Source organism: Moschus berezovskii, chromosome Y (genome assembly GCF_049115385.1).
Source record: "Moschus berezovskii isolate FMDL1 chromosome Y, NW_MosBer_1.0, whole genome shotgun sequence".
Lineage (NCBI taxonomy): Eukaryota > Metazoa > Chordata > Mammalia > Artiodactyla > Moschidae > Moschus > Moschus berezovskii.
In genome coordinates this window covers 13,740,958-13,764,657 of record NC_142489.1, presented here as the reverse complement: position 1 = coordinate 13,764,657, position 23,700 = coordinate 13,740,958, and the positions used below count along the sequence as shown (strand labels likewise).

Below are 23,700 nucleotides of genomic sequence, written 5' to 3'. Positions count from 1 at the left end.
GGCTCTTTGAGCATCTGAAGGGTGTTTCATCTCTGCAGGCACCCAGCAGGCCTGTGGCTTCGGACCGCCAGAGGTGAGCATCTCAGAAGACAGGAGCAATGCTGCCAGAGGTGGAGTGGGATCCACACTGAGGGTGGGCACTGATCGTCAAGAGATGCTTCTGTGGGACTTTGATGGGTCAGGCACACTCTTCTCCCGGAGAGTGAGAGAGATGTCTATTGGCTTTGCTAGGCCCTCCGCTCCCTCTTATGGTTCCAAAGGCTGATTTTCATCGTCCTGAGCACCTAGCTCTGAGATGATGACCACTGTTACCTGCACTGTGTTTTCCTTTTCCTACGTGTGCATGCAAAGCGTCAGGCCGTCTCTGAGCTACACTAGCCATGTGCATTGCCTCTCATTGGACCTGAACATGTTTCGTCTGTTTCCTTCCTGATCACTGATATTCTGTAGCATGTAGGGGCCACAAGGATGGTGTCTCTGGCCTTGTGTTCTGAGGAACACTTGTCCCTTTGTTGGTGTGGGTTTATCGTTCCAATTCTTCTGCCTGGTTTAGTATTGTGAGTTTGTTTGTGATGGCAAAAAAACTCAGCATTTACCTTGTGACTGAGGTGTCCCACTTACAACAGAATTGCCTTCCTGCAGATTCTGAGCACATTTGCCGAGAGGGCTTCATTTGGCAGATGACATCTTGAAAGGATCTACACTGTCCTTTCAGATACCCAAAGCCTCCTTCAAATGACAAAGAAACCAGAATTCTCCAGTTTGGTCTTCTAATATGTGGGGCATCAGAACAATCCCCTGGAGAAGGGAAAAGCTAGTCACTCCAGGATTCTGGCCTAGAGAGTTCCATGGACTGTAGAATTCATGAGTATGCCAAGACTCTAACAATAATGAGAGACTATAACTTTCAACTTCAATCAGAGAAGAATCCATTGATTGGGGACCCTGAAAGGATGGGAAGAAATGCAGAGAAGAGAGGAAAGAGGAGTGCTTGCCATGAATCCCAGGTTTGTTTGGAAGTTTGGGGGGGATAGAACGAGGATGTCCGAATGTAGACAGTGGTGATGCTTACACAGCATTGTGAAGGCCTCCATATTCCCAAATGGCATCAAGGTAGGAATATTTATTGACAGACAATTACAAGCAAAATATACAGAAAGCCATAAAAGCCATAAAAGATGAGAAGAAAGATGACAAGGAGCCGGATGAAAATCAACTCAGGGGAAAGGAAGTCAATCTCCCCTGGGTGGGGAGGGAGTAAAGGGGGTCTAAGGGGAACACACATGGATGGAGGCTGCAAAGCCAACCACGCCCCTGGATGAGTTGTTTGCCGAAAGGGCTCTGGTTCTCTGTCCAGAGCAGGGGTCTGTTCTCCCTGCAGGGGTGGGAGAGTTATGGTAAGCGTCTGAGTCCTTGACAGAAGCCAGGGCAGGCTGCTCCTGCGCAGGTGGTCACTCAGACTCTGACTCGGGTTCTGCCGCCAAAGAACAAGCAGGTGAAAGTGAACATGGAGGTAGAGGTTATGGAAGGCGGGGTGGGACATCGGGGCCTGGGGCTGGCTGTCGTGCAGTCACAGATTGCGATGTGCTGAGGGTGCAGGCCAGTACCCAGCTGGCCCTGTGTCTGGGAGGGGAAGTCTCAGGTCTCGAACTCCCCTCAGTGGATCCCTGGGTCCGGCACCTGGAGCTCCCACCTCCGGATGGAAAGGTGTTGGACGTGGAGGCCGGCTGAGTTTGACGGCCAGAGCTAGAGCTGGGAGGGAAGAAAAGTTTGCCACAGGCCAGCCTTACCTTGTGCCTAAGTGGGCATGAAAGCTTCCTCCAGATTCGCTAAGAAGGTCCAACATTGGAGACTTGTCTGCAGTCTCCAAGATGGGTGGTGTGAGGCCAGACTTTGGTCCAGACCCAGCCCCAGCTCTGGGGGACTCCTCCCTGTATGGCTCAGCACCGCCTCCCCACGCTCACATGCAGTAGCCCCAACCGCCTCACCTCTGTGCTCTGCCTTGTTGGGCTCCAGGTCCTCCTGCTGAATCAGAGGCAAGACTTCTTGGATCTCTGGGTCAGAGCCAGCTGTGCTGAGCTCCGTGGAAGCCTGAGACTGGGCCCCGGTGTGTGTGCTGTGGGGTGCCTGGACAGCAGGCCTTGCCCGCTTCCTCTTCATTGCCAGTTGGACTGAGCCCTCCGTGGCCACGCTCACCTGGAGCCCGCACTGGGACTCCCGGGCACAGGGATGGTGCTCTGATACCTCCCTCTGGGAGATGGATAGGATGTGTCCCTCAGTGGCTCACTCGGGTGGGACGCTATGCAATGACAGTAACTATCAGCCAGCCCTGCTTCGATATTTCTGAACTGAGCCTGGCCAGGATGTCTGCTGCTTCTGACCGTCTACCCTTCTGCTCGCATAAAGAGCAGAGAGACAATTGTCCTCTCAGATACCTACCCGGGAGGACGGAGACTAGCCTGAGGGCGTGAGGTCAGCCTGGGCAGCAGGCTCTGCCTGGACTCTCACCTTGCCACCCAGCCTGTGCTCCCCTGTGGTGTGGACACAAACTGCCCAAGGGCTCCTGACCCACAGGCGACTGGACTTGCTTGAGGCAGACACACCCTGAGAAACCCCCATCTACACACCGGGAAAAGCCTCAGGCTTCCCCGGGTGGACGGGAGAGGTGGCCATACCTGGCCTTGGTGACCTCTGTTACCTTTCTGTTCTCCAGGGCCAGCGGCCTCTGGAGGGGACCTGAGCCAGCGTCGACCTCGTTCCCACAAACCCTGCCTGTGAGCTCGCCTGAGGCCCCGGCCTCTGGGCAGGAACAAACAGCAGAACATCTTCACAGCAAGTGATCTGGCCTGGGGCTCCTCTGCGCTGGGGAGGCCTGGACACCCATCTTGTGGGTTCTGCTGTGTTCTGTTGCCAGGAAGAAATGTTCCCATCATTTCCTGGTTTCGTGGCCAAAGTCCCTTCCACAAAGCTCCCCAAGGGAACCTCTGGGTTTCTGGTTGTTCCCCCACACCCTTAGGCCAAGTGCAGGCACAGTGACACCCACACAGCCCACCCTACAGCCTTGGTGAGACCTGGGTGCAGCCAGGGCCTGAGCTCTGAGGACACAGCTGTTTTCAGCCCAGGCTCCTTCTTCTCAGAAGTGATGTGGCCCTGGGAAAGCCATGTGCCCCACAGGGTTTCCCCAGACCCTCCATTTGCAGAGTTAGGGTCATCTAATGCCTAGGTCTGTCAGCCTACGAACACTTCCAGTACCTGTTCAAACTTTGGGCCGCAATCACGTGTAGGTTGAACACTGTGAATTTCCAAAGGACGGATTCCACACAGGGCTGACCTAGCACAGAATGGGGGCAGAATCAGGCCTGGATCACTCTGGGACCTGGGAAAAAGCTGTCCCCTTCAGGTCTATATCTTGACCGAGACATTGGGAGGACCGGAAGGTCAAATTAAATCATCACCCCTCTGATATCAACCTTCCTCGTCCTATGGAAGTGTCCAACTCAGCCTCGAGGGCTGGGGGAGGCTGCCCCAAAAGTGGCTCCCTGAATCCTTGTCTTTCAGTCTCATCATCGTGGGTCATTTTCCCCTTTGCAGGGGGAATAGGCACTGTCATTGTTTCCAACCTCAAGAGAGATTCATGCAAATTCTGTGAAATCGTCTCATTTCCTCTCTCCATTGTTCAGTCTCTCTCCCTCCTTCCCTCTCCTTCTTGACATTTCCAAATTCATTCTGTCTCTTCCTCTCTGTTTCTCTTCTGTGGATGCTTGCATGCCTGTGAATGCATGTACACATGTATATTGTTGACATAGGGTGAGGCTTTAGGGTTTCGTTTTGAGTGAGGTAATGGTTTGGTGTTGAAGTTGGTTTAAGGGGAAGGGATAGGTGTGGAGTTTGTTCTGGGAGACGTAGTGGTGTGAGTTCTCAGTCTCTTTTACGTAGAAACCCCTTCTCCGATATTCTGCTGGAAAATATTCTTCTGTGTTCAGTTTGTTACGATTTTGAAATGTGAATGCTTAGCTTTTCTGTTGCAAAGCTGTTCAAGTGGACAGAGCCCGAGGGTGTCCTCTGGTTTCCTGTCTCTTTGACTTGAAGAGACCCAATTTTTCCTCCCCCCACCCCACATACATTTTGAGAAGTCCCTGACGTTAAGGAGCCTGGAGCCCGTGCTTATTTCCAGGAGTTTTATCACTTCAGGCTTTGCGTTGATGTGTTTCACTGAATCTGAGGCGCTATGAGAACAAAAGCCAATGTGATTGTTCAGATGGAACCATCTCCAATTCCTACAGCCTTTCGTTGCAGAGGCTCTTGTTCCCATTCTTATCGCCTCCCCTCCTTTGGCGTCGAGGAATTGAACGTAGAAGCTTGAGTTTATATCTGGACCCTCAATTCCATTCCATGGATCTGGTTCTGCGTGTTTGATTTCTTCCCAGTACCATGCTGTCCTGATGATCCTTGTATGATAGTCTAATTGCCTATCAGGCAGCCTGCTGTGTCCAATTCAGGGCTTTCCCCATATTGCATTGACGCTTTTGACTCCTTTGTGTTTCCATAGACGTTTTGGAATTCTTTGGTTATAATGCCCCGCGAGCACCATTGATATTTTTAGAGGAAGAGTGTGGACCCTCTGGATTGCCCCATGGTGGGGGTTGAAGGGAGGTGGAAGTGACATTATTTTACCAGGAGGAATTCTTCTGATCCGTGATCATAGCTTCTTTTCCATTGAATTGGTGGGCTTCATCTTCTTTCATCCATCTCTTGAAGTTCTCTGAGAAGAGGTGCTTCAATCCTTGTTAGATGGACTCCTAGCTCATGCCTTTCAGGGAATGTCACTGTCGGTGGTGTTTATCCTTGCCTTTTCCTTCTAAGCGTTTTCTGTGAGTGTTAGAAATGCCAAGGATTTCTCTTCCCCTTCCTCACTGTCCATCTCTCAGAGCCTCCAGGTAGAACAGGACTAGTCCAGTGTCCCACAGGGCTCAGGGAGTGTAGATAGACCGTGTTTCTAAGGCCCTCGGTGCTGGGCATCATTCGCTGTACTCTCCGTGTCCCTACCTTCGCCTGGTGTCCCTTCAGACCTCTCCTTCAGGTTCGTTTCTGTTCATGTGGTTTGTGTATTACGAGCCGAATGCTGCCTAAGCCTGTGTATGCAAACAGTTGTCTCCCAGCTTGGTTGGTGTCAATTGCGTTTTTCAGAGCGTCTTTCCCAGAGTCCAAATCATGGATTTGACAAAGTTCACTGTGTTCCCTAGTTACTCTTTGGGTAGTGTTCTGTACTTTGTGTGAGGACTCAGAGCTCATGTCTAATATCTGCTCCATTTCCTTCTGGGTTTGTGAACCGTTTGGCATGGAACGTATGTCTAGAAATCATTTGAAGTGCATTGGTTGAGAGGTGTCAAGTTTCCATGGACATACATGTCATCCCATCTGGTTTCCTAATGCATTGCTCCTATACTCTTTTGGAGACCTCGAAATATGGATATTTTTCAGCTTGCATTTCCACAGTTGAATGGATTCAACACCTCTAGCAGTAGGGACGATGTGTACATGAAAAGGGGAGTCGGGTGCTGCCTCCCTTTCTGCATGGATCCCCAGGTTTGGTTGACAGGGTGCTGATCTTACATCTCTGAGCCAGAGGCCACATGCACCCTTGTGTGCCCTTGGCTGTGTGAGCATCTGAAGGGAGTTTTGTCTCTGCAGGCGCCCAGCAGGCCTGCGGCTTTGGACCACCAGAGGTGAGCATCTCAGACGACAGGAGCAACGGTTCCAGAAGTGTAGTGGGATCCATCCTGAGGGTGGACACTGATCCTCAAGAGTTGCTACTGTGTGACTTTGATGGGTCCGTCACACTCTTCTCCCGGACAGCGAGAGAGATGTCTATGGCTTCTGACAGGCCCTCCGCTCCTCTTGTGGTCCCGAAGGCTGGTTGTCACCATCCTGAGCACCTAGCTCTGAGATGATGAGCACCGCTACTGCACTGTGCTTCCATTTGCCCGCGTGTTTATGCGAAAACTCAGGCCATCTCTGAGCTACATTAGCCATGTGCATTGCCTTTCATTGGACCTGCACATGGTTTTTCTGTTTCTTTCCAGATCACTGATTTTCTCGAGCTTGTAGAGGCCACAAGGATAGTGGGTCTTTCTCTGGCCTTGTGTTCTGAGGAACACTTGTCCCTTTGTTGGTGTGGGTTTATCTTTCCATTTCTCCTGCCTGGTTTATTGTTGTAAGTTTGTTTTTGCCGGCGGAAGAACTCAGCATTTCCCTTGTGCCTGAGGTGTCCCACTTACAACAGCACTGCCTACTTGGAGATTCTGAGCACATTTGCCGAGAGGGCTTCGTTTGGTAGATGACGTCTTGAAAGTACCTACACTGTCCTTTCAGATACCCAAAGGCTCCTTCAAATGACAGAGAAACCAGAATTCTCCAGTTTGGTCTTCCAATATGTGGGGAGTTAGAACAATCCCCTGGAGAAGGGAAAAGCTTCCCACTCCAATATTCTGGCCTGGAGAATTCCATGGACTGTAGAATTCATGGGGATGCCAAGACTCTAACAATACTGAGAGACTATAACTTTCACCTTCAGTCAGAGCAAAATCCAGTTTCCTATCATTTCAGTGATTGGCATTGATTTGGGACCCCGAAAGAATAGGAAAAAATGCAGAGAGAAGAAAACTCAGTTTTGTCAGGTGGGGGAGAAAAGAACGTGGAGTGCTTGCCATGAATCAGGCTTTGCTGGGAATTATGGGGTGGAAGAGAATGAGGGTGTCCCAATGTAGACAGTGGTGATGCTTACAGAGCATTGTGAAGACCTCCATAATCCCAACTGGCATCAAGGAAGGAAACTTTATTGACACGCACTTACGAGCAAAATATACAGAAAACGTTAATACACATAAATGATGAGTAGAAAGATGCTTAGGGGCATGATGAAAATCAGCTCAAGGGAAGGGAAGTCAATATCCCCTGGGTGGGTATGAAGTGGACTGCGTCCTCGGGGAACACATAGGGATGGAGGTTTCAGAGCCAACCGTGCCCCTGGACGAGGTGGTTGCTGAAAGTGCTCTGGGCCTCAATCCAGAGCAGGGAATGTTCTCCCTGCAGTGGTTGGACAGTCATAGTGGATGTCTGAGTCCTTGGCAATAGCCAGGTCCGGCTGCCCCTGCTCAGGTGGTCACTCAGGCCCTGACTCGTGTTCTGCTGCCAAAGCCCGAGCAGGTGCAAGTGCACGTGGACGTGGAGGTTCTGGAAGGCTGGGTGGGACACCAGGGCCTGGGGCTGGGGGTCGTGTGGGAACAGAGATCCGATGTGCTGAGGGTGCTGGCCAGTACCCGTCTGGCCCTGTTTCTGTGGAAGGGGACTTCTCAGGTTTCGATCTCCCCTCAGTGGATCCCTGGGTCCTGCACCTGGAGCTCCCACCTCTGTAGGGACAGTTCTTAGACGTGGAGGCTGGCTGAATTTGATGGCCAGAGCTAGAGCTGGGGGAGAATAAAAGTTTGCCACAGGCCAGCCTTGCCATATGCCTAAGTGGATATGAAAGTTTCCTAGAGATTCTCTAAGAAGGCCCAGCATTGGATTCTTCTCTGTAGTCGCCAAGATGGGTTGTGTGAGGCCAGACTTTGGTCCAGGCCCAGCCCCAGCTCTGGGGGTGGTTCAGCACCGCCTCCACACACTCCCATGCAGCAGCTCCAGCCACCTCACCTCTGTGCTCTGCTGTGCTGGGCTTCAGTTCCTCCTGCTGCCTCCAAGACAGGGCTTCTCGGAGCTCTAGGTCAGAGCCGGCTGTACTGAGCTCTGTGGCAGCCTGAGACTGGGCCCTGGGGTGTGTGCTGGGTGGCGTCTGGGCAGTAGGCCTTGCCCACTTCCTCTTCATCACCAGTTGTGCTGAGTCCTCTGTAGCCACGCTCACCTTGAGCCTGCACTGGGCCTCCCGGGCAGGGGGCTGGTGCTCTGAGACCTCCCTCTGGGAGGTGGATGGGGTGTGCCCCTCAGGGGCCACCTCAACTGGGATGCTCGGCAAAGACAGTGACCATCAGCCAGCCCTGTTTCAATATTTCTGAGGTGAGCCTGGCCAGGACGGCTGCTGCTTCTGCCCATCTGCCCTTCTGCTCCCAAAAAGAGCAGTGAGATGAGTGTCTGCTCAGATCCCCACCGGGGAGGTCGGAGACTCCCCTGAGTACATGAGGTCAGCTTGGGCAGCCGGCTCAGTCCGGACGCTCCCCATGCCACCCAGCCTGCTCTCCACTGCGGTGTGGACACATGCAGCCCACGGGCTCCTGAAACACATGTGGCTGGATTTGCTTGAGGCAGACACACCCCGAGAAACCCCCATCCACAGAGGGAAAGGGCTCAGGTTTCCCCGGGTGGGACAGGAGAGGTGGCCGGACCCGGCCTGGGGCTCCCCTGTTACATTTCAGTTCCTTCTGGCAAAGGCCCGAGGCCTCTTGGGGGGCCCTAAGCCAGCGTCAACTGCATTCCCACACACTGCCTGTGAGTTCGCCTGAGTCACCGGCCTCTAGGCAGGGCAGACAGCAGAACTTCTAGACTGCTAGCCATCCGGCCGGAGGCTCCACTCTGCTGGGGAGGCCTGGATACCCGGATAGCGGGTTCTGTTGGGTTCTGTTGCCGGGAAGTGACATCTTTTTCTGGGTTCGTGGCCGAGGTCCCTTCCACAAAGCTCCCCAAGGGAACCTCTGGGTTTCTGGCTGTTCCCCCAAGCCTTTAGGCTACGTGCAGGCACAGTGACACCCACATAGCCCACCCTATAGCCTTGGGGATACCTGGGTGCAACCAGAGCCTGAGCTCTGAGGACACAGCTGCTTTTAGCCCAGGCTCCTTCTCCTCAGAAGTGATGTGGCCCTGGGCAAGCCATGTGACCCAACAGTTTCCCCAGTCTCTCCATCTGCTTAGTGGGGGTGTCTCTCTCATCTCCTGCCTAGGTCTGTCAGCCTACAAACAGCTCCAGTGCCTGTTAAAACTTTGGGCCGCTATCACATGGAGCTTGGACACTGAGACTTCCCAAAGGACAGATTCCACACAGGGCTGACCGAGCACAGAATGGGGCAGAATCAGGCCTGGATGGGCTCTGGGACCTGGGAAAAAGGCAGTCACCTTCTTGCCTATTTCTTGGGCCTGCATTGGGAGGACCAGAAGGTCATATTCAGACATCCCCCCTGTGATATCAACCTACCTCATCCTCGCCAGGTGTCCCACTCAGCCTCGAGTGGTGGGCGAGGCTGCCCCAACAGTGGCTCCCCACATCCTTGTCTTTGAGTCTCATCATTGTGGGTCATTTTCCCCTGCAAGGAGAATAGACACTCATTGTTTCCAATCTCAAGAGAGATTCATGCAAATTCTTTGAAATCCACTCATTTCCTCTCCATTGTTCAGTCTCTGGACCTCCTTCCATCTCTTTTTTGACCTTTCCAAATTCAGTCTGTCTCTTCCTCTCTGTTTCTCTCCTGTGGATGCTCACATGCCTTTGAATGCATGTACGATGTATATTGTTGACCTAGGGTGAGGCTTTAGGGTTTCGTTTCAAATAAGGTAAAGGTTTGGGGTTGGATTTGGTGTTAGGGGAAGGGTTAGGTCCGGGGATTGTTTTGGGAGAAATAGTGTGAGTTCTCACTCTCTTTTACATAGGAACTCCTTCTCCGATATTCTGCTTGCAAATATTCTTTTGTGTTCAGTTTGTTACCATTTGATTTATGAATGCTTAGCTTTTCTGTTGCAAAGCTGTTCAAGTCGATGGAAGCCCGTGGGTATCCCTTGGTTTCCTGTTTCCTTGACTTGAAGAGACCCAATTTTGCTTCCCCCCGAAACACGTGTTTAGATGTACCTGACATTAAGGAGCCTATGGCCCTTGCTTATTTCCAGGAGTTTCATCACTTCAGGCTTTGCGTTGATGTGTTTCCCTGAATCTGAGGTGTTATAAGACCAAAAGCCAATGTGATTGTTCAAAATGAACCATCTCCAATTCCCACAGCCTTTCGTTGCAGAGGCTGTTGTTCCCTTTCATATCGCCTCCCTTCCTTTGTTTGTAGTAATGCCTTCTAAGGCCCGGTTGACTTCATTCTCCAGGGTGTCTGGCTCTAGGTTAGTGACCACACCATCGTGGTTATCTGAGTCATCAAGGCTTTTTTTTTTTTTTTTTTTTTTTTGGGGGGGGGGTACAGTTCTCCGGCATAGGAAATGGCAACCCACTCCAGTATTCTTGCCTTGGAAATTCCAAGGACTGAGAAGCCTGGCAGGCTACAGTCCACAGGGTCCCAACGGGTTGGACAGGACTAAGCAGGCATGCATGCAGTGATATTTATCACAGGAAGATGTAGTGTATATATCTGGTTTTGGATCTTAAATGGCTTTAGCACTGATGACCACTCTTATAATTTCATCTAAATTTCCTTGAAAGCCAAGTGAGCAAAACTTATATCAGACTATCTGTCTTGAGCATGAATCTTATTATATAAATATCAAACTGTTCAGTTCTATGGATGGTTCCAAGGAAAAGAGAAAGTTATTAGAACTCAAGGACAGTTAAGACATTTAGAGAGCAGTGTCCAATCAGAATCACTCTCCTTTTTATTTTTTTTAAACTTTATTTTATATTGGAGTATAGTTGATTAACAGTGTGGTGACAGTTTCAGGAGTACAGCAAAGTGATTCATTTATACATATACATGTATCTGTTCTTTTTCAAATTCTTTTCCCATTTAGGTGGTTATATTGAGCAGAGTTCCTTGTTATCCATTCACAAGTCTCCTTTTTGAAATCAAGCTAATGAAAAGAAATCCAGTGAAATTTGTTTAATCTAAAATATGTATTGATTTTAAAACATTTATTATAAAGGTCTTCGTGTTCATTTTAGACTCGACCCACTGCCTGGCCTCCAGTAGACCACGGCACAGCAGTACTAACCCTCTGCACCTCTGTCCTCGGCCTCTCCTTTATTTGCCGCTGTTCTGTGTTGATATCCCTGGAAAATTCAGAAAAGCACATAAAAGCACAATATTATTGCTTTTCATTTTGTTCACCGTTATTTTGGTGTATGTCTTATTTAATGCATGCACTTGAATTTTAAAATTGAATCCAAACTTTGTGATTGGATTCCATTACTTTGAGAAGTAAAATATATTTCTTATTAACTTTCACTTGGATTCATATCAATGCATTTCCATCCATGTATTTTGTGGTATATAATATCAGATTCTGGGTGAAAATCTGGAAATTTTCTTGTAGAAACTCCTTGTTGGATGGCCAGTTCATATGTTTTTTGTCAATCCCTAGCACCTCGTCCCCACCACATGTAAACCACCACCATCTTTCACTTGAACTTTTGCCTTTCTGATCTCCTTATTTGCCTTCTTGTAGTGTCTTCTCCACAGAGGCCAGAGTAAATTTTCAATAATACAAAGCTAAAACCTGCATTCTCAATGTACACGGTGGAATAAATCTGAACTCCTTTCTGGGATCTACATGTCCTTGCAGAATCTGGGCCCTGGCCTCCTCTTCAGCTTTGTTCCATGTCATCTTCCCCTTGTCCACATGGAAGATGTAGTGGATATTTGCTCATTGAGCCAAAATTTTAAAGGACTTGACAATTCCAAGTTTGAGCAAGATGCGAAGCAACTGAAACTCCCTTATGTTGAGGATGGGAGGATAAATAGGTACTTCCTCTTTTGAAAACTAACAATTTTTTCTGAAGTTAAAGGTTTGCCTGTCCTATGGTCCAGCAGTCCTATTCCTGGGTGTATATCCAACATAAATCAGTGCCAATGGCCACCCAAAGACATATGTAAGAATGCTCAGAATAACTATAATAATTAAACTTGGAACTATTTGTAGTAAAAATTGGAAACAATATTCAACAATAGAATACATTAATCTATTTTGGTATATTCCATTGATTCAGTGGAATTGCATGAAGAATGAGAAAGGACTGCCACTATAGATACAGTGATATGGATGACTCTCACAAATGATGATGAATGAAGGAAGTCAGGTGTAAAAGGTCCCTATTCTATGATTTAGTTTATAGGATGTTCCCAAATAGGCAAACCTAACATTGCTGTTAGCAGTCAGGGTGGCGGCTACTCTTGATGGAGTTTTCTGATCAGAAGTGGGAATGCTGCTGGGCATGGCGGTAGAATGTAGAATTTAGAATGTCCACAAGGCTCACTGCCCTTACCAAGATTCAGCCATTTTTCTTGAATAAATCCTATTTGGATTGTCATTTGGTTAATATACAGAGATCTGAAAAAGCTGAATTTGACGATTTCTGCAGGAGTGGCTTTTCAGAAGCTTGTGGTTCATTCCCACGGATGGCACTTCACGTGTGTCTTTTACCCTTGTAGTATCTCCTAGACAGCTTGGGGTACCATTACAAAACGTCATAGATTGAGAGGCTTAGAAAACGGACATTTATTTTCTCACAGTTCTGGAGGCTGGAAATCCATGGTTGGTGTGCCAGAATGGCTAGGTGCTGGTGAGGGCTCTCCGCCTGCTTCGCAGACCTTGTCCCTGTATCCTCACCATGTTCCTCAGCATGTGTACAGAGAGACACGACTGATCTCACTTCTTATAAGTCCACCAAGCCTGTCAACTAAGACCCTATCCCTTAACAATCTCATTTAACCTTCATTAATTCCTAAACGCCCTGTCTCCCAAGTATAGTCTCATTGAGGGCTAGAGCTTCACTATATGAATTTGAAGAGGATATAGTTCACACACCGCCTGATACATCTCAGTGTGGACTAGCCACACTGACGTGGAGGGCAAAAGACATCGGGCTGCCAGATAATTGTGTTCAATAAGACAGTCCCTTAGCTGTATTTAAAGCTTACCACTAACAAGTGGAAAATCCCATGGACAGAGGAGCCTGGGAGGCTGTAGTCCCTGGGGTCGCTAAGAGTCAAACACGACTAAGCAACTTCATTTTCACTTTTCCCTTTCATGCATTGGAGAAGGAAATGGCAACGCACTCCAGTGTTGTTGCCTGGAGAATCCCAGGGACGGAGGGAGCCTGGTGAGCTGCAGTTTATGGGATCGCACAGAGTCGGAAACGACTGAAACGACTTAACAGCAGCAGCAGCAGCTAACGAATGGAAGACTTGTGCGTTTAGAATATTTTTTACTGTTTATTTACTTTGGCTCTACGGGGTCTCAGTTGCAGCGCACGGGATCTTCTGCATTGGCACGTGGGCTTCTCTCGAGTTATGGCACACGGACTAGAGTGCACAGGCTCCGTAGGTGCGTGTCTTGGGCCCAGCTGCCCCACAGCGTGTGCAATCTTAATTCCCTGACAAGGATTGAATTTACGTGCCCTGCATTGCAAGGCAGATTCTCAACCACTGGGGAAGTCCCTGCATTTTTAATATAAGAAAGTAATCACTGATTACAGTTGCAATATTAGTATCATTAGTATCGTGCAATGAAGAAGATTCTTTGATGCTCTTTATATATATGATGATATTTATACTGAACATGTGCCCCTGGCAGCAAAATCTTGGACTCCTAACCACAGGACTTCCAGGAAATACCCTGAAGCTTATAAAATGCTGTGATTCAAAGACACTAATTTATCTGTGTGTGACCTGGAGCTAATACTCAGTTTGGATGACAGTTACTATAAGGCAAGGGCCCTTGCTCAACTAGCCAGGAGGTCACATACATTTTTGAGACTAGTGACAGGAGGTTCAGTGTGTAGCTTGTGATATAAAAGGTAGCATCTTAAAGGTCTTTAATTTTATCAAGCTTTGAACTCAAAGAAAAAATTGGTACAGATTTTTCTTCTTCTTCTTCAGTCACTCAGTCGTGTCTGACTCTCCGCGACCCCATGAATCACAGCACGCCAGGCCTCCCTGTCTATCACCAACTCCCGGAGTACACTCAAACCCATGTCCACAGAGTCGGTGATGCCATCCAGCCATCTCATTCTCGGTCGTCCCCTTCTCCTCCCGCCCCCAACCTTTCCCAGCATCAGACTCTTTTCCAGTGAGTCAACCCGTCGCATGAGGTGGCCAAAGTATTGCAGATTTTTAAACCTCGAATATTATTTTAAATTATTTTTATAAATGAGTATAGAACCTGCAAATTAAAATCAATCATATTCTCCCAGCTCTACTAGTCTCAGTGGGTATAAATATTAGAAATCTTGCTTTTCACAGTATGGTTTTAAGTGGAAATTTCATGAAAAAATTGTAGTGGGTTGGAAACCATTTCCAAGAAAACACAATCAGTGCTATTTTTCCTGTTTCTTAGATTTCTGCTCCAAATGAATTTGATGTTAAGTTCAAACTGGAGGTTCCCCGAATTCAGCTGGAAGAATATTGCAACAGTAGTGCTCATTACTTTGTGAAATTCAAAAGAAATCCCAAAGGAAGTCCTCTGGATCATTTCTTAGAAGGGGGAATCTTGTCGGCTTCTAAGATTCTGTCCAGGTTAGGAAAATCATTAAGGAAGAAATTAAAAATATTGAGGGTAAGATTTTTGACTTTTGATTCTTTACAGTCTAATCATACCTACTAATTTCCTTTCCTGATCTTTTTTGATTTCTCTGCAGCAGACTGTTGACTGCATGCATGCCAAGTCATTTCAGTAATGTCCGACTCTTTGAGACCCTACAGAAACGGTAGCCCACCAGGCTCCACTGTCCATTGGATTCTCCAGGCAAGAATACTGGAGTAGGTTGCCATGCCGTCCTCCAGGGGATCTTCCCGACCCAGGGATTGAACCGCGTCTCTTATGTATCCTGCATTGGCAGGTGTGTACTTTACCACTAGCACCACCTGGGAAGCCCAGACTACAAGCTTTTGCCCTTAATTTTAGTCTACTGAATTTTCTTGGTATTCATCCTAAATGTTGATTGGCTCTATTTAATTTATTTATTTATTTATTTATTAGCCAGACCACGTGGCCCTTGGGGATCTTAGTTCCCTGATCAGGGATTGAACCTAGGCACCTGGTGGTGAAAGCACGGAGTCCTAGCCACAGGACCACCAGATAATTTCTAGTTGGATATGTTTTGATCTTCACTGAATATTTGCTGAGAAGCTGCCTGCACCCTTGGGTGTAGGTGGTTGAGTCACATCAGTGGGACTCCCCTCCTGAATTTTCAAAAGCAAATTACAGTGTGTGCTTTGAAGGGGATGAACTGGGAGACACGGTAGCAGTTGGTATAGAGTGGGTGGTGTAGTAAAGCCCTGTCGCAGAAAAGAGCTCGAGGAACAAACAGAGGGCCAGGTGTACAAGTGGAAGCGTGACGTGAAATGAAGTGACGGTGGCTAGGGGCCAGATCCTAGAAGGACTTGCAGATCCTGGAAACGAGCTCAGAGTTTATGCCGTGTTCATTGAGAATTCAGGTCTTAATTAGAGGGTAATTGATTCCCTTGTGGCTCAGCTGGTAAAGAATCTGCCCGCATTGTGGGAGACCTGGGTTCATCCCTGGGTTGGGAAGAGCCCCTGGGGAAGGGAAGGGTTACCCACTCTAGTATTCTGGCCTGGAGAATTCCATGGACTGCATAGTCCATGGGGTCACAATGAGTCAGACTTGACTGAGCGACTTTCGTTCATTAATGATTGATTGGCCTCACACTTTAAAAAAATTTGCTCTAACTTCTGTGAAGAAGATAGTTTAAGAAGGTAGTTGATAGTTTGGCTTTGGATAAGTTAGAGGATCCTATGGTGAAAAAGTATAGTAAATTGAGAAGGTTCAGGAATGCTGGGGGTTGGCCTGGGGCAAATTGCCGTATTAAGCAGAGTGGTAAGAAGAGGATCTCATTAGGGGCTGGAGAGGAGAGAGGGAGCAAATAGAGACTATGCGTGTTTTGCAGGTGTGGTCAGTGTTTACAGTGCACTAGCGTCCAGGTCATGTTTGCACTTGGTCTTCTGTTTGTTTCTTGGGGGTTTTTGGTAGGTTTGACTCAGAAGTTTCAGCACATGAGAGAGAAGGGCAGGGAGGCTGTAGAGACTGCATAATCATAACTCTTCAGAAAGTGTTGGCTGCAAAGGAAGTGGAAGGATGGGCAAGTGGGATGCAGCGTAGATGCAGAGCCAATGGAGAGCGTCCGTTAGGATGAGGGACACTGGGTCCCCTTTTCATGAAGACAGGAATGACCCGGTAGGAGGGGAGGCCACCGATGCAGGAGAGGAAGTGATGGAAGGAACGAGGCAAGAAGGAAGCGATCCAGAGACCATGTGTGCGGGCCTCTGAAAGGTGGATGGACACTCCTGGGTGGTAATAGGACTAAAAGAGACGTCATGGGTAAGACGGAGTTGGGTTTCTGGATTTAGTGACAAAGAAAATGAGGGTATGGGCTGGGATTTCCTTCTTGGAGATATGTCCTCTCTCCCATGTGGTCCTTTCCGAAAGTCTTATCTGGGAGACGTCTTTCATTACTGCTTGTATACCCCGCACCCCAAAGCCAGTATATCTCCTCTAGAAGACTTTCCCAAATTTCTGGCCAGTGACCATCTCCAGTTGGGTGTCCCACATGCACCTAGAACTCAGGGTAGATGAAGTGAAGTTCATCTCAATCCAGTCTTTCTTCCTTCAATTTAAACAGTAGACTCTGAATCAACCATTTTCCAGGTCAGCGTCATGGGATGGCCTTCCCGACTCCTACCTTCTCCCTTGCCTCACAGATTCAGTTTTATCTACCAGTTCTATTAATTTTAACCTCTTATTGCTTTCACTTCCACTCCATGGGTCTTTTTCGAAAATAAACATTGTCCATACTCAAGGTGAACAATGTGATGTTTTGATACACACATTGATCTGACTAGCAGAGTCAAACTCATTAGCATCTTCTCCCAGAGTTGCCTTTTTTGTGTGTGAACTGAGAGTATCTGAAATCGAGTCTCTTGGCACATGGCTCGTAAACAGTACAGTTGTATTAATAGTCACCACGCTGTATGTTAGATCTCTAGGCTTACTCGAGCTACATCTAACTGCAACTACTCTTTGATGAGTGTCTTCCCATTTCCCCCACCTGCCCACTACTGGCAACCACTGTTCTACAGTCTGCTGCTATGTGTTCGACTTTATTAGATCCTTTATGTCAATGAAGTCATGTGTTTTGCTTGGCACAATGACTTCCACTGCTGCCCTGTGCCTCCACAAGATACATGCAAACACAGCTGTCTCAGTTTCTATGGGGTCTCTGGGTTCTGGATCGCACAAGGTTTGTTTGAGCCCTCTGAGCATCTCAGGCAGGTATGGTGTTCGATTCTAAATGTGATTTTGCCCCTCCTACCATCTTGCTGGGGCTTATCCCCTGCCCCTGGATGTGGGGTAACTCCTCAAAGACACTCCAGTGCCTCTCAGCCTCTGCACTGAGAGCGAGAGATCTTAGCCACTACACTGCCAGGGCTGTCCCCAAGTGTCTTCTGAGTGGCACCCATGTTCCCTGAGATGGAGGGTTCATACTCAGACCTGGAAAATAGACAGGGCTGAGTGACGGGTGAGTTACCTGCTTCCACAACCAGGGTTTCAATGCAGGCATGACACACACTAACATGTGAAGCACTCAGGTAGCCTGCCCAAGATGCCGAGACTGGATAGGGAGTGGGGTATCCTGATTCTCGCCCTGCTCTGTCCCTTTCTTGGTAGGGGATCCCAGCACGGCTGGTGGAGCTTTGTCCCCCAGGCTCTAGCTCCCTCTCCCTCTGTGTCACTGGCTGGGCAAGGGTCCATCCTCCCCAAAGGTTTGCTTGTATCTGGTTCACTCTCTTCCCTCTTCCTTTCTTTCCTTTTACACGTTTATCCTAATCCCTTGAAGCCCCTGAGGCCTCAAGCCTAGACCTTTTCAGCCTCTTTTAAATGTTCAAGCTGGATTTAGTAAAGGCAGAGGAACCAGAGATTAAATTGCCAACGTCTGCTGGATCATCAGAAAAACAAGAGAGTTCCAGAAATATGTCTTCTTCTACTTTATTGACTGTGCCAAAGTTTTGACTGTGTGGATCACAACAAATTGTGGAAAATTCTTCAAGAGATCGGAATACCAGACCAGCTGACCTGCCTCCTGAGAAATCTGTATTCAGGTCAAGAAGCAACAGTAAGAAATGGACATGGAACAACAGACTGGTTCCAGATTGGCAAAGGAGTCCTTCGAGGCTATATATTGTCACCCTGCTTATTTACCTTATATGCAGAGTACATCATGTGAAATGCAGGACTGGATGAAGCACAAGCTGGAATCAAGATTGCCAGGAGAATTATCAATAACCTCAGATATGCAGATGACACCACACTTATGGCAGAAAGCGAAGAACTAAAGAGCCTCTTGACGAAGGTGAAAAAGGAGAGTGAAAAAGTTGGCTTAATGCTCAATATTTGGAAAACTAAGATCATGGCATCCAGTCCCATCACTTCATGGCAAAGAGATGGGTAAACACTGAAAACAGTGACAGACTTTATTTTGGGGGGCTCCAAAATCACTGCAGGTGGTGATTGCAGCCATGAAATTAAAAGATTCTTGCACCTTGGAAAAAAAGCTATTACCAACCTAGCCAACATATTAAAAAGCAGAGACATTACTTTGCCAACAATGGTCCATCTAGTGAAAGCTATGATTTTTCCAGTAGTCATGTATGGATGTGAGAGTTGGACTATAAAGAAAGCTGAGCACCAAAAAATAGATGCTTTTGAACTGTGGTGCTTGAGAAGACTTTTGAGGGCTCCTTGGACTGCAAGGAGATCCAACCAGTCTATCCTAAAGTAAATCAGTCCTGATCGGAAGGACTGATACTGAAGCTGAAACTCTCATACTTTGGCCACCTGATGAGAAGAACTGAGTCATTTAAAAAGACCCTGATGCTGGGAAAGATTGAAGGTGGGAGAAAGGGATGACAGAGGATGAGATGTTTGGATGGCATCACTGACTCCATTACCGAGAGTTTGAGTAAGCTCCGGGAGTTGGGGATGGACAGGAAAAGCCTGGCATGCTGCAGTCCATGGGGTCGCAAAGAGTAGAACACAACTGAGTGACTGAACTGTATTGAATGACACATTTATGCACATTGTTACAAATGGCAGGGTTTTCTCCCTTGTTAAGGCTGAAAAATATTCTATTGTTTGTGTATGCCACACTCTCTCTGTGCCGTATTTTCCATATATTTATTATCTGTATATTGCGTATGTTATATGCTTTATTCTGTCCCCCCAGAATCACTGTCCATGGGCTTTATACCATTATGTCATACATAATGTCACTTTATAAGTCTCAATATTTGCTTTCCCAGTCTGTCATTCTTCAACAGTGTTTTAGATATTCTCGACACTTTGTTATTTTTATAAAAATGTTGGTATTGTCAAGTTCCACAAACACTTCCTTTCTGGAGTTTGGATTGTGAGAGTGTTGAATCTGTAGATGAATGTGGGAGATGTGATGTATTTATAAAAATGAGTCTTTAATTCATGTGCAGGTGCACATCTCTGTTTATTCAGATTGCCTTTAATAGTTTTCAGTAAAGTTTACAGAAAATTTGTATATCTTTTATCAGATTTACTCATAGGCAGCTGTAACACTATGAAAAATTGTAAAACAGAAAAGTAGACTGAAGAATATATGGAGCTCACACATCCCTGTCATTCCATTTCTTTTGTATTTTCTATATACACCATTATATCATCTATCAGTCATGATGGCTTTGTTTCTCTCTTTCCAGTGCTAGCACCCTATTTTTCCTTCTCTTACTGTGCTTGCTACAATAGCCATCGCACGTCAAACAGAATGAGGATAGTAGCCTGCCTTCCTCTTTTCAAAGAAAAAACTTCAACATTTTATGTTAGAAAAGGTGTTTTAATGATGAATGGATGTTAAATTTTATTGGCTGCATTTTCTGCTTCCGTTGAGTTGGTCATATGTTTCTCCCCTGTTCTGTTAATGCGACAGGTTGTGCTGATAGATTTTTAAAATGAAAAACAAATTCCTGGTATTAAAACTCAACAGTGATAGGATGGGTCAGAGCTATCCATAGTAAAACTTGGGGAGACGGGGGAAATAATTCTGTCCTTACATAAACGTCCAAATAATAATAATAATAAAGGAAACGTTCCCTGATTCATTTTGCATAAATATTAAAACTTTGCAAGGAGAGTATGAAAGAATAAACAAAAAAATTCAATCAATACAAATTATTATAGAGACAAAACATCAGCAAAAAGAATTTAGGAACACACAAAAAGCAATAGATCTTACCATGGCTCACTATATTAAGCTCTGACTTCTTCTCCTCGTTGTTCTCTATCTCGGCCCATTGTTTGATTGGTCAAATCACTTGTTTTAATATGTAATCACATTATTTATCCATTTACTTCTTTTGGTCTATCTCCCCGTAGAAATATTTCAGAATTAAATTTTAAAGAAGGAAATCACTTAAATATTTGTTGTTCGTAAATGGATGTTTTTGGCAAAGTGCTTTTCTGTTTTTCTTTTGGATATTAAGAAGAAACACGGCGCCTATCCTTCTCTTACTTTGAAAAGGCCATTTTGATAAATCACAGACAATCGAAAACATGCTGTGAAGTTGAAGGAGTAAAATGTTGCACGTAACCTCCTTATTTTGTCAATGACAGTCATACCAATAGAATTCTTAGTTCTTTCCTTAGTTCTTGAAACCTGAAGATTACTGCTGCTTGGTTGCGTTCTGGGGGCGGCACATGGCTGGATTGACCAGGGGTACTGGAGTGTAAGCATGAAATCAAGGTTGCCGGGTCGAAGGAACTAAGGAAAGTGTTGTTAGAAGGCAATGCTGGGACCTCCCTGGTGGTCCAGTGGGCAAGGCTTCAGCTTCCAGTGCAGAGCGTGTGGGTTCTAATCCTGGTCGGGAAGCTAAGACCCCAAGTGCCTTGAGGCACAAAACCGAAAACATAAAACAGAAGCAGTATTGTAACAAACTTGATAAAGACTTTAAAAATGATCCACAATAAAAAAAATCTTAAAAAAAAAGGGACTGCTGGGGGGCATTGACCTGAACCTGGTTGCTGTGGACGTCTGAGAGGAGGAAAGAGTGGAGGGTGTGAATACTAGTCATGACTAGCTATGACAATTGGGTTTGCCTTAGTGTTCTGGTTGGTTTAAGACAATGAATAATAATGTTGAATAATGGGAAGAGACCAAAGGACCACTCTTATTGGATGGTGGTGCTTGCTTTGAGATGGCTTAGCTATGAGGAAGGCTAGGGAATGACAAGCCAAGTTTGAAACAACACAAAGATGTGGGTAATTATTTTTCTTGATTAGCATACTTACCATAAGGAACTGAGTTTTGAAAAGAATAATTCATTTCAGTCTCTAGAATTGGGCTTTCCTGATAGCTCAGTTGGTAAAGAATCTGCTTGCAATAAAGGAGACTCCGGTTTGATTCCTTGGGTTGGGAATATCTGCTGGAGAAGGGACAGGCTCCCTGCTCTGGTATTCTTGGGTTTCCCTTGTGGCTCAGCTAGTAAAGAAACCGCATGCAATGCAGGAGACCTGGGCTCAATCCCTGGGTTGGGAAGATCCCCCAGGGCAGGGAAAGGCTTATCCACTCCAATATTCTGGCCTGGAGAATTCCATGGACTGAATATAGTCCATGGAGTTGCAAAGAGTCGGACATGACTGAACGACTCTCACTTTCACTTTCTAAACTGAATAGAATAAGGATCACAAAAGTTAAAAGTTTAAAACAAGAATGCCCAAAGTGTGAGCACAGGGGGTTCTTTAAGGCTTCACGTACAGGCTTTGAAGCAAGCATTAAGAAAAGTATATTGTTGGTAAGGCCTAATAATTTTATAAACATTAAATTTTGTCAACTACCAAAATAACTGAATGATTAATGTAAATAAAAATAAGACAATGATTTTATAAAAATTAAACAAGATTTTTCTAAATACTAAACTCGAAGAATAATGTAAATATCTGCTAGTTTTCGTGTAGTTGAATTAATCCTAATAGAATACAATACTTAAGCTAGGAAAGGGGAAGAGGGAAGGAGAAAATGTTTTTGAAACTTTTAAAGTATGTATTTGAAAAAATGATTAGGTTTTAGAATGACTCTAATTGTATTATTTATACATATTTTTGGGCTTCCCTAGTAGCTCAGCAGTAAAAAATCCACTTGCCATGCAAGAGATGTGGGTTCAATCCCTTGGTTGGGAAGATCACTTGGAGGAGGTCATGGCAATCGACTCCAGTCTTCTTGCCTGCAGAATCCCATGGACAGAGGATCCTGGTGGGGTACAGTAAGTAGGGTCAGAAAGAGTCCTACAGGACTGAAGTGACTGAGCACACACGCACACATACATACCTTTATTGTCTTTGTATCTATAAAGCTGTATTTTATATCTGTATTGTTTATTGTGTCTTTGTATGTTTCTCCTGTAAGATGCCTAAAGTTCTTTGTGGAATGAAGAAGGTTGTAAAGATATAAAAATGAATGCTTCTCTTTTCTGTTTAACAGGAAAGACTGTTTAAAGGTGATGAAATATCTTTTATAACAACTGAAAAAAAAGTTTGGAAACGGAAGGGAACTGGATCAGTTCTGTTCTTACCATGTGAAGACCGCCTTCTTTCACGTCTGTACCCAGGACCCATAGCACAATCAGTGGCACCACAAAGACCTGGAGCTCTGCTTTGATAACTGTGTGACATACTTTCTTCAGTGCCTCAAGACAGAACGCCTTGAGCACTATTTCATTCCTGATGTCAATCTCTTCTCTCGAGACCATATTGACAAGCTAAGTAAAGAATTTCTGTCAAAGCAAATTGAATATGAGTGAAACAATGGATTTCCATTTTTCGATGAATTTTGAAATTTTGTTTTTAAGAAGAATCCAAGAATTAGAGTGACTTGATAATAATTGAAATGTATCACAACAGTGATTGGTTAAAATGAATATAATTATTCAGCCATCAGTTTGTCTTCATCAAGTCTAATCAATATGAAAGGGTGGATTATCCTAGAGAAGAGATTATTTAATAGAAGCAAAGGAGTATTTAAAGGTTTCCCTGCTGGTCCACTGGTTAAGAATCCACCTGCCAATGCAAAGGACATGAGTTTGATCTTCGCTCTGAGAAGATCCCACGTGCCCCGGGGCAACTCACCACTACTCACCACTGCTCACAACTATTGAGCCTGAGCTCTGGAGCCTGCAAGTCGCAACTGCTGAGCCCATGTGCTACAGTGCCCCCTAGAGCCTGTGCTCCATAACAAGAGAAGTCACTACAGGGAACGATCCTCTAACTACTGGAGAATAGCTCCCATTCTCTACAGCTAGAGAAAGCCCTCGAGCAGCAAGGAAGACCCAGCCATAAATAAGTAAAGAAATAAGTAAATCGTTTAAAAACAAAGAAGTATTTAAAATATAAAAGCTTTCTCAGAGTGGCGTGAAAAGAAGAACGAAATGCAGATCACCTCAATTAAATTCATCAAGCACTTACTGAACAGCTCTCCTCACCTAGCACAAATGTGTGGAAGGTGGCAAGAGACAATGTTAGAAGTGGTCATTGCCTCTATGAACGGGTAGATTTTGTTGAACATACAAATATATTTGGAAGCAGTGTCCTGTCCTATGTGTTAGGATAGGTTAAGAAGGAAATGAAAAAATTGGTTCTTCATGTCTTGGGAAATTGATTATCTTTTATAGAAAAATATACTTTAGTACATGGCTCAATATAAAACTTAACTTACTTTCTTTTACTTTCAGTAATACTTTTATATGTATTTCTGAAAA

General features: G+C 45.9%; 1 protein-coding gene and 1 pseudogene across 1 annotated transcript; one reads left to right on the top strand and one right to left on the bottom strand.

Moving 5' to 3' along the window:
* Positions 1-246: 246 nt before the first annotated feature.
* LOC148773063 (uncharacterized) lies at positions 247-9,183 on the bottom strand. Its single transcript, XM_088834393.1, has 7 exons — positions 9,179-9,183; positions 7,690-8,000; positions 7,020-7,466; positions 2,676-2,784; positions 2,509-2,587; positions 2,197-2,250; positions 247-333 (listed from the first exon to the last, which is right to left on the bottom strand). Exons 1-7 carry the CDS (start codon positions 9,181-9,183, stop codon positions 247-249), a joined length of 1,092 nt encoding a protein of 363 aa, XP_088690519.1.
* Positions 9,184-12,124: 2,941 nt separating this feature from the next.
* On the top strand, positions 12,125-22,779 carry LOC129557920 (cyclic GMP-AMP synthase-like; annotated as a pseudogene).
* The last annotated feature ends 921 nt before the right edge of the window (positions 22,780-23,700 follow it).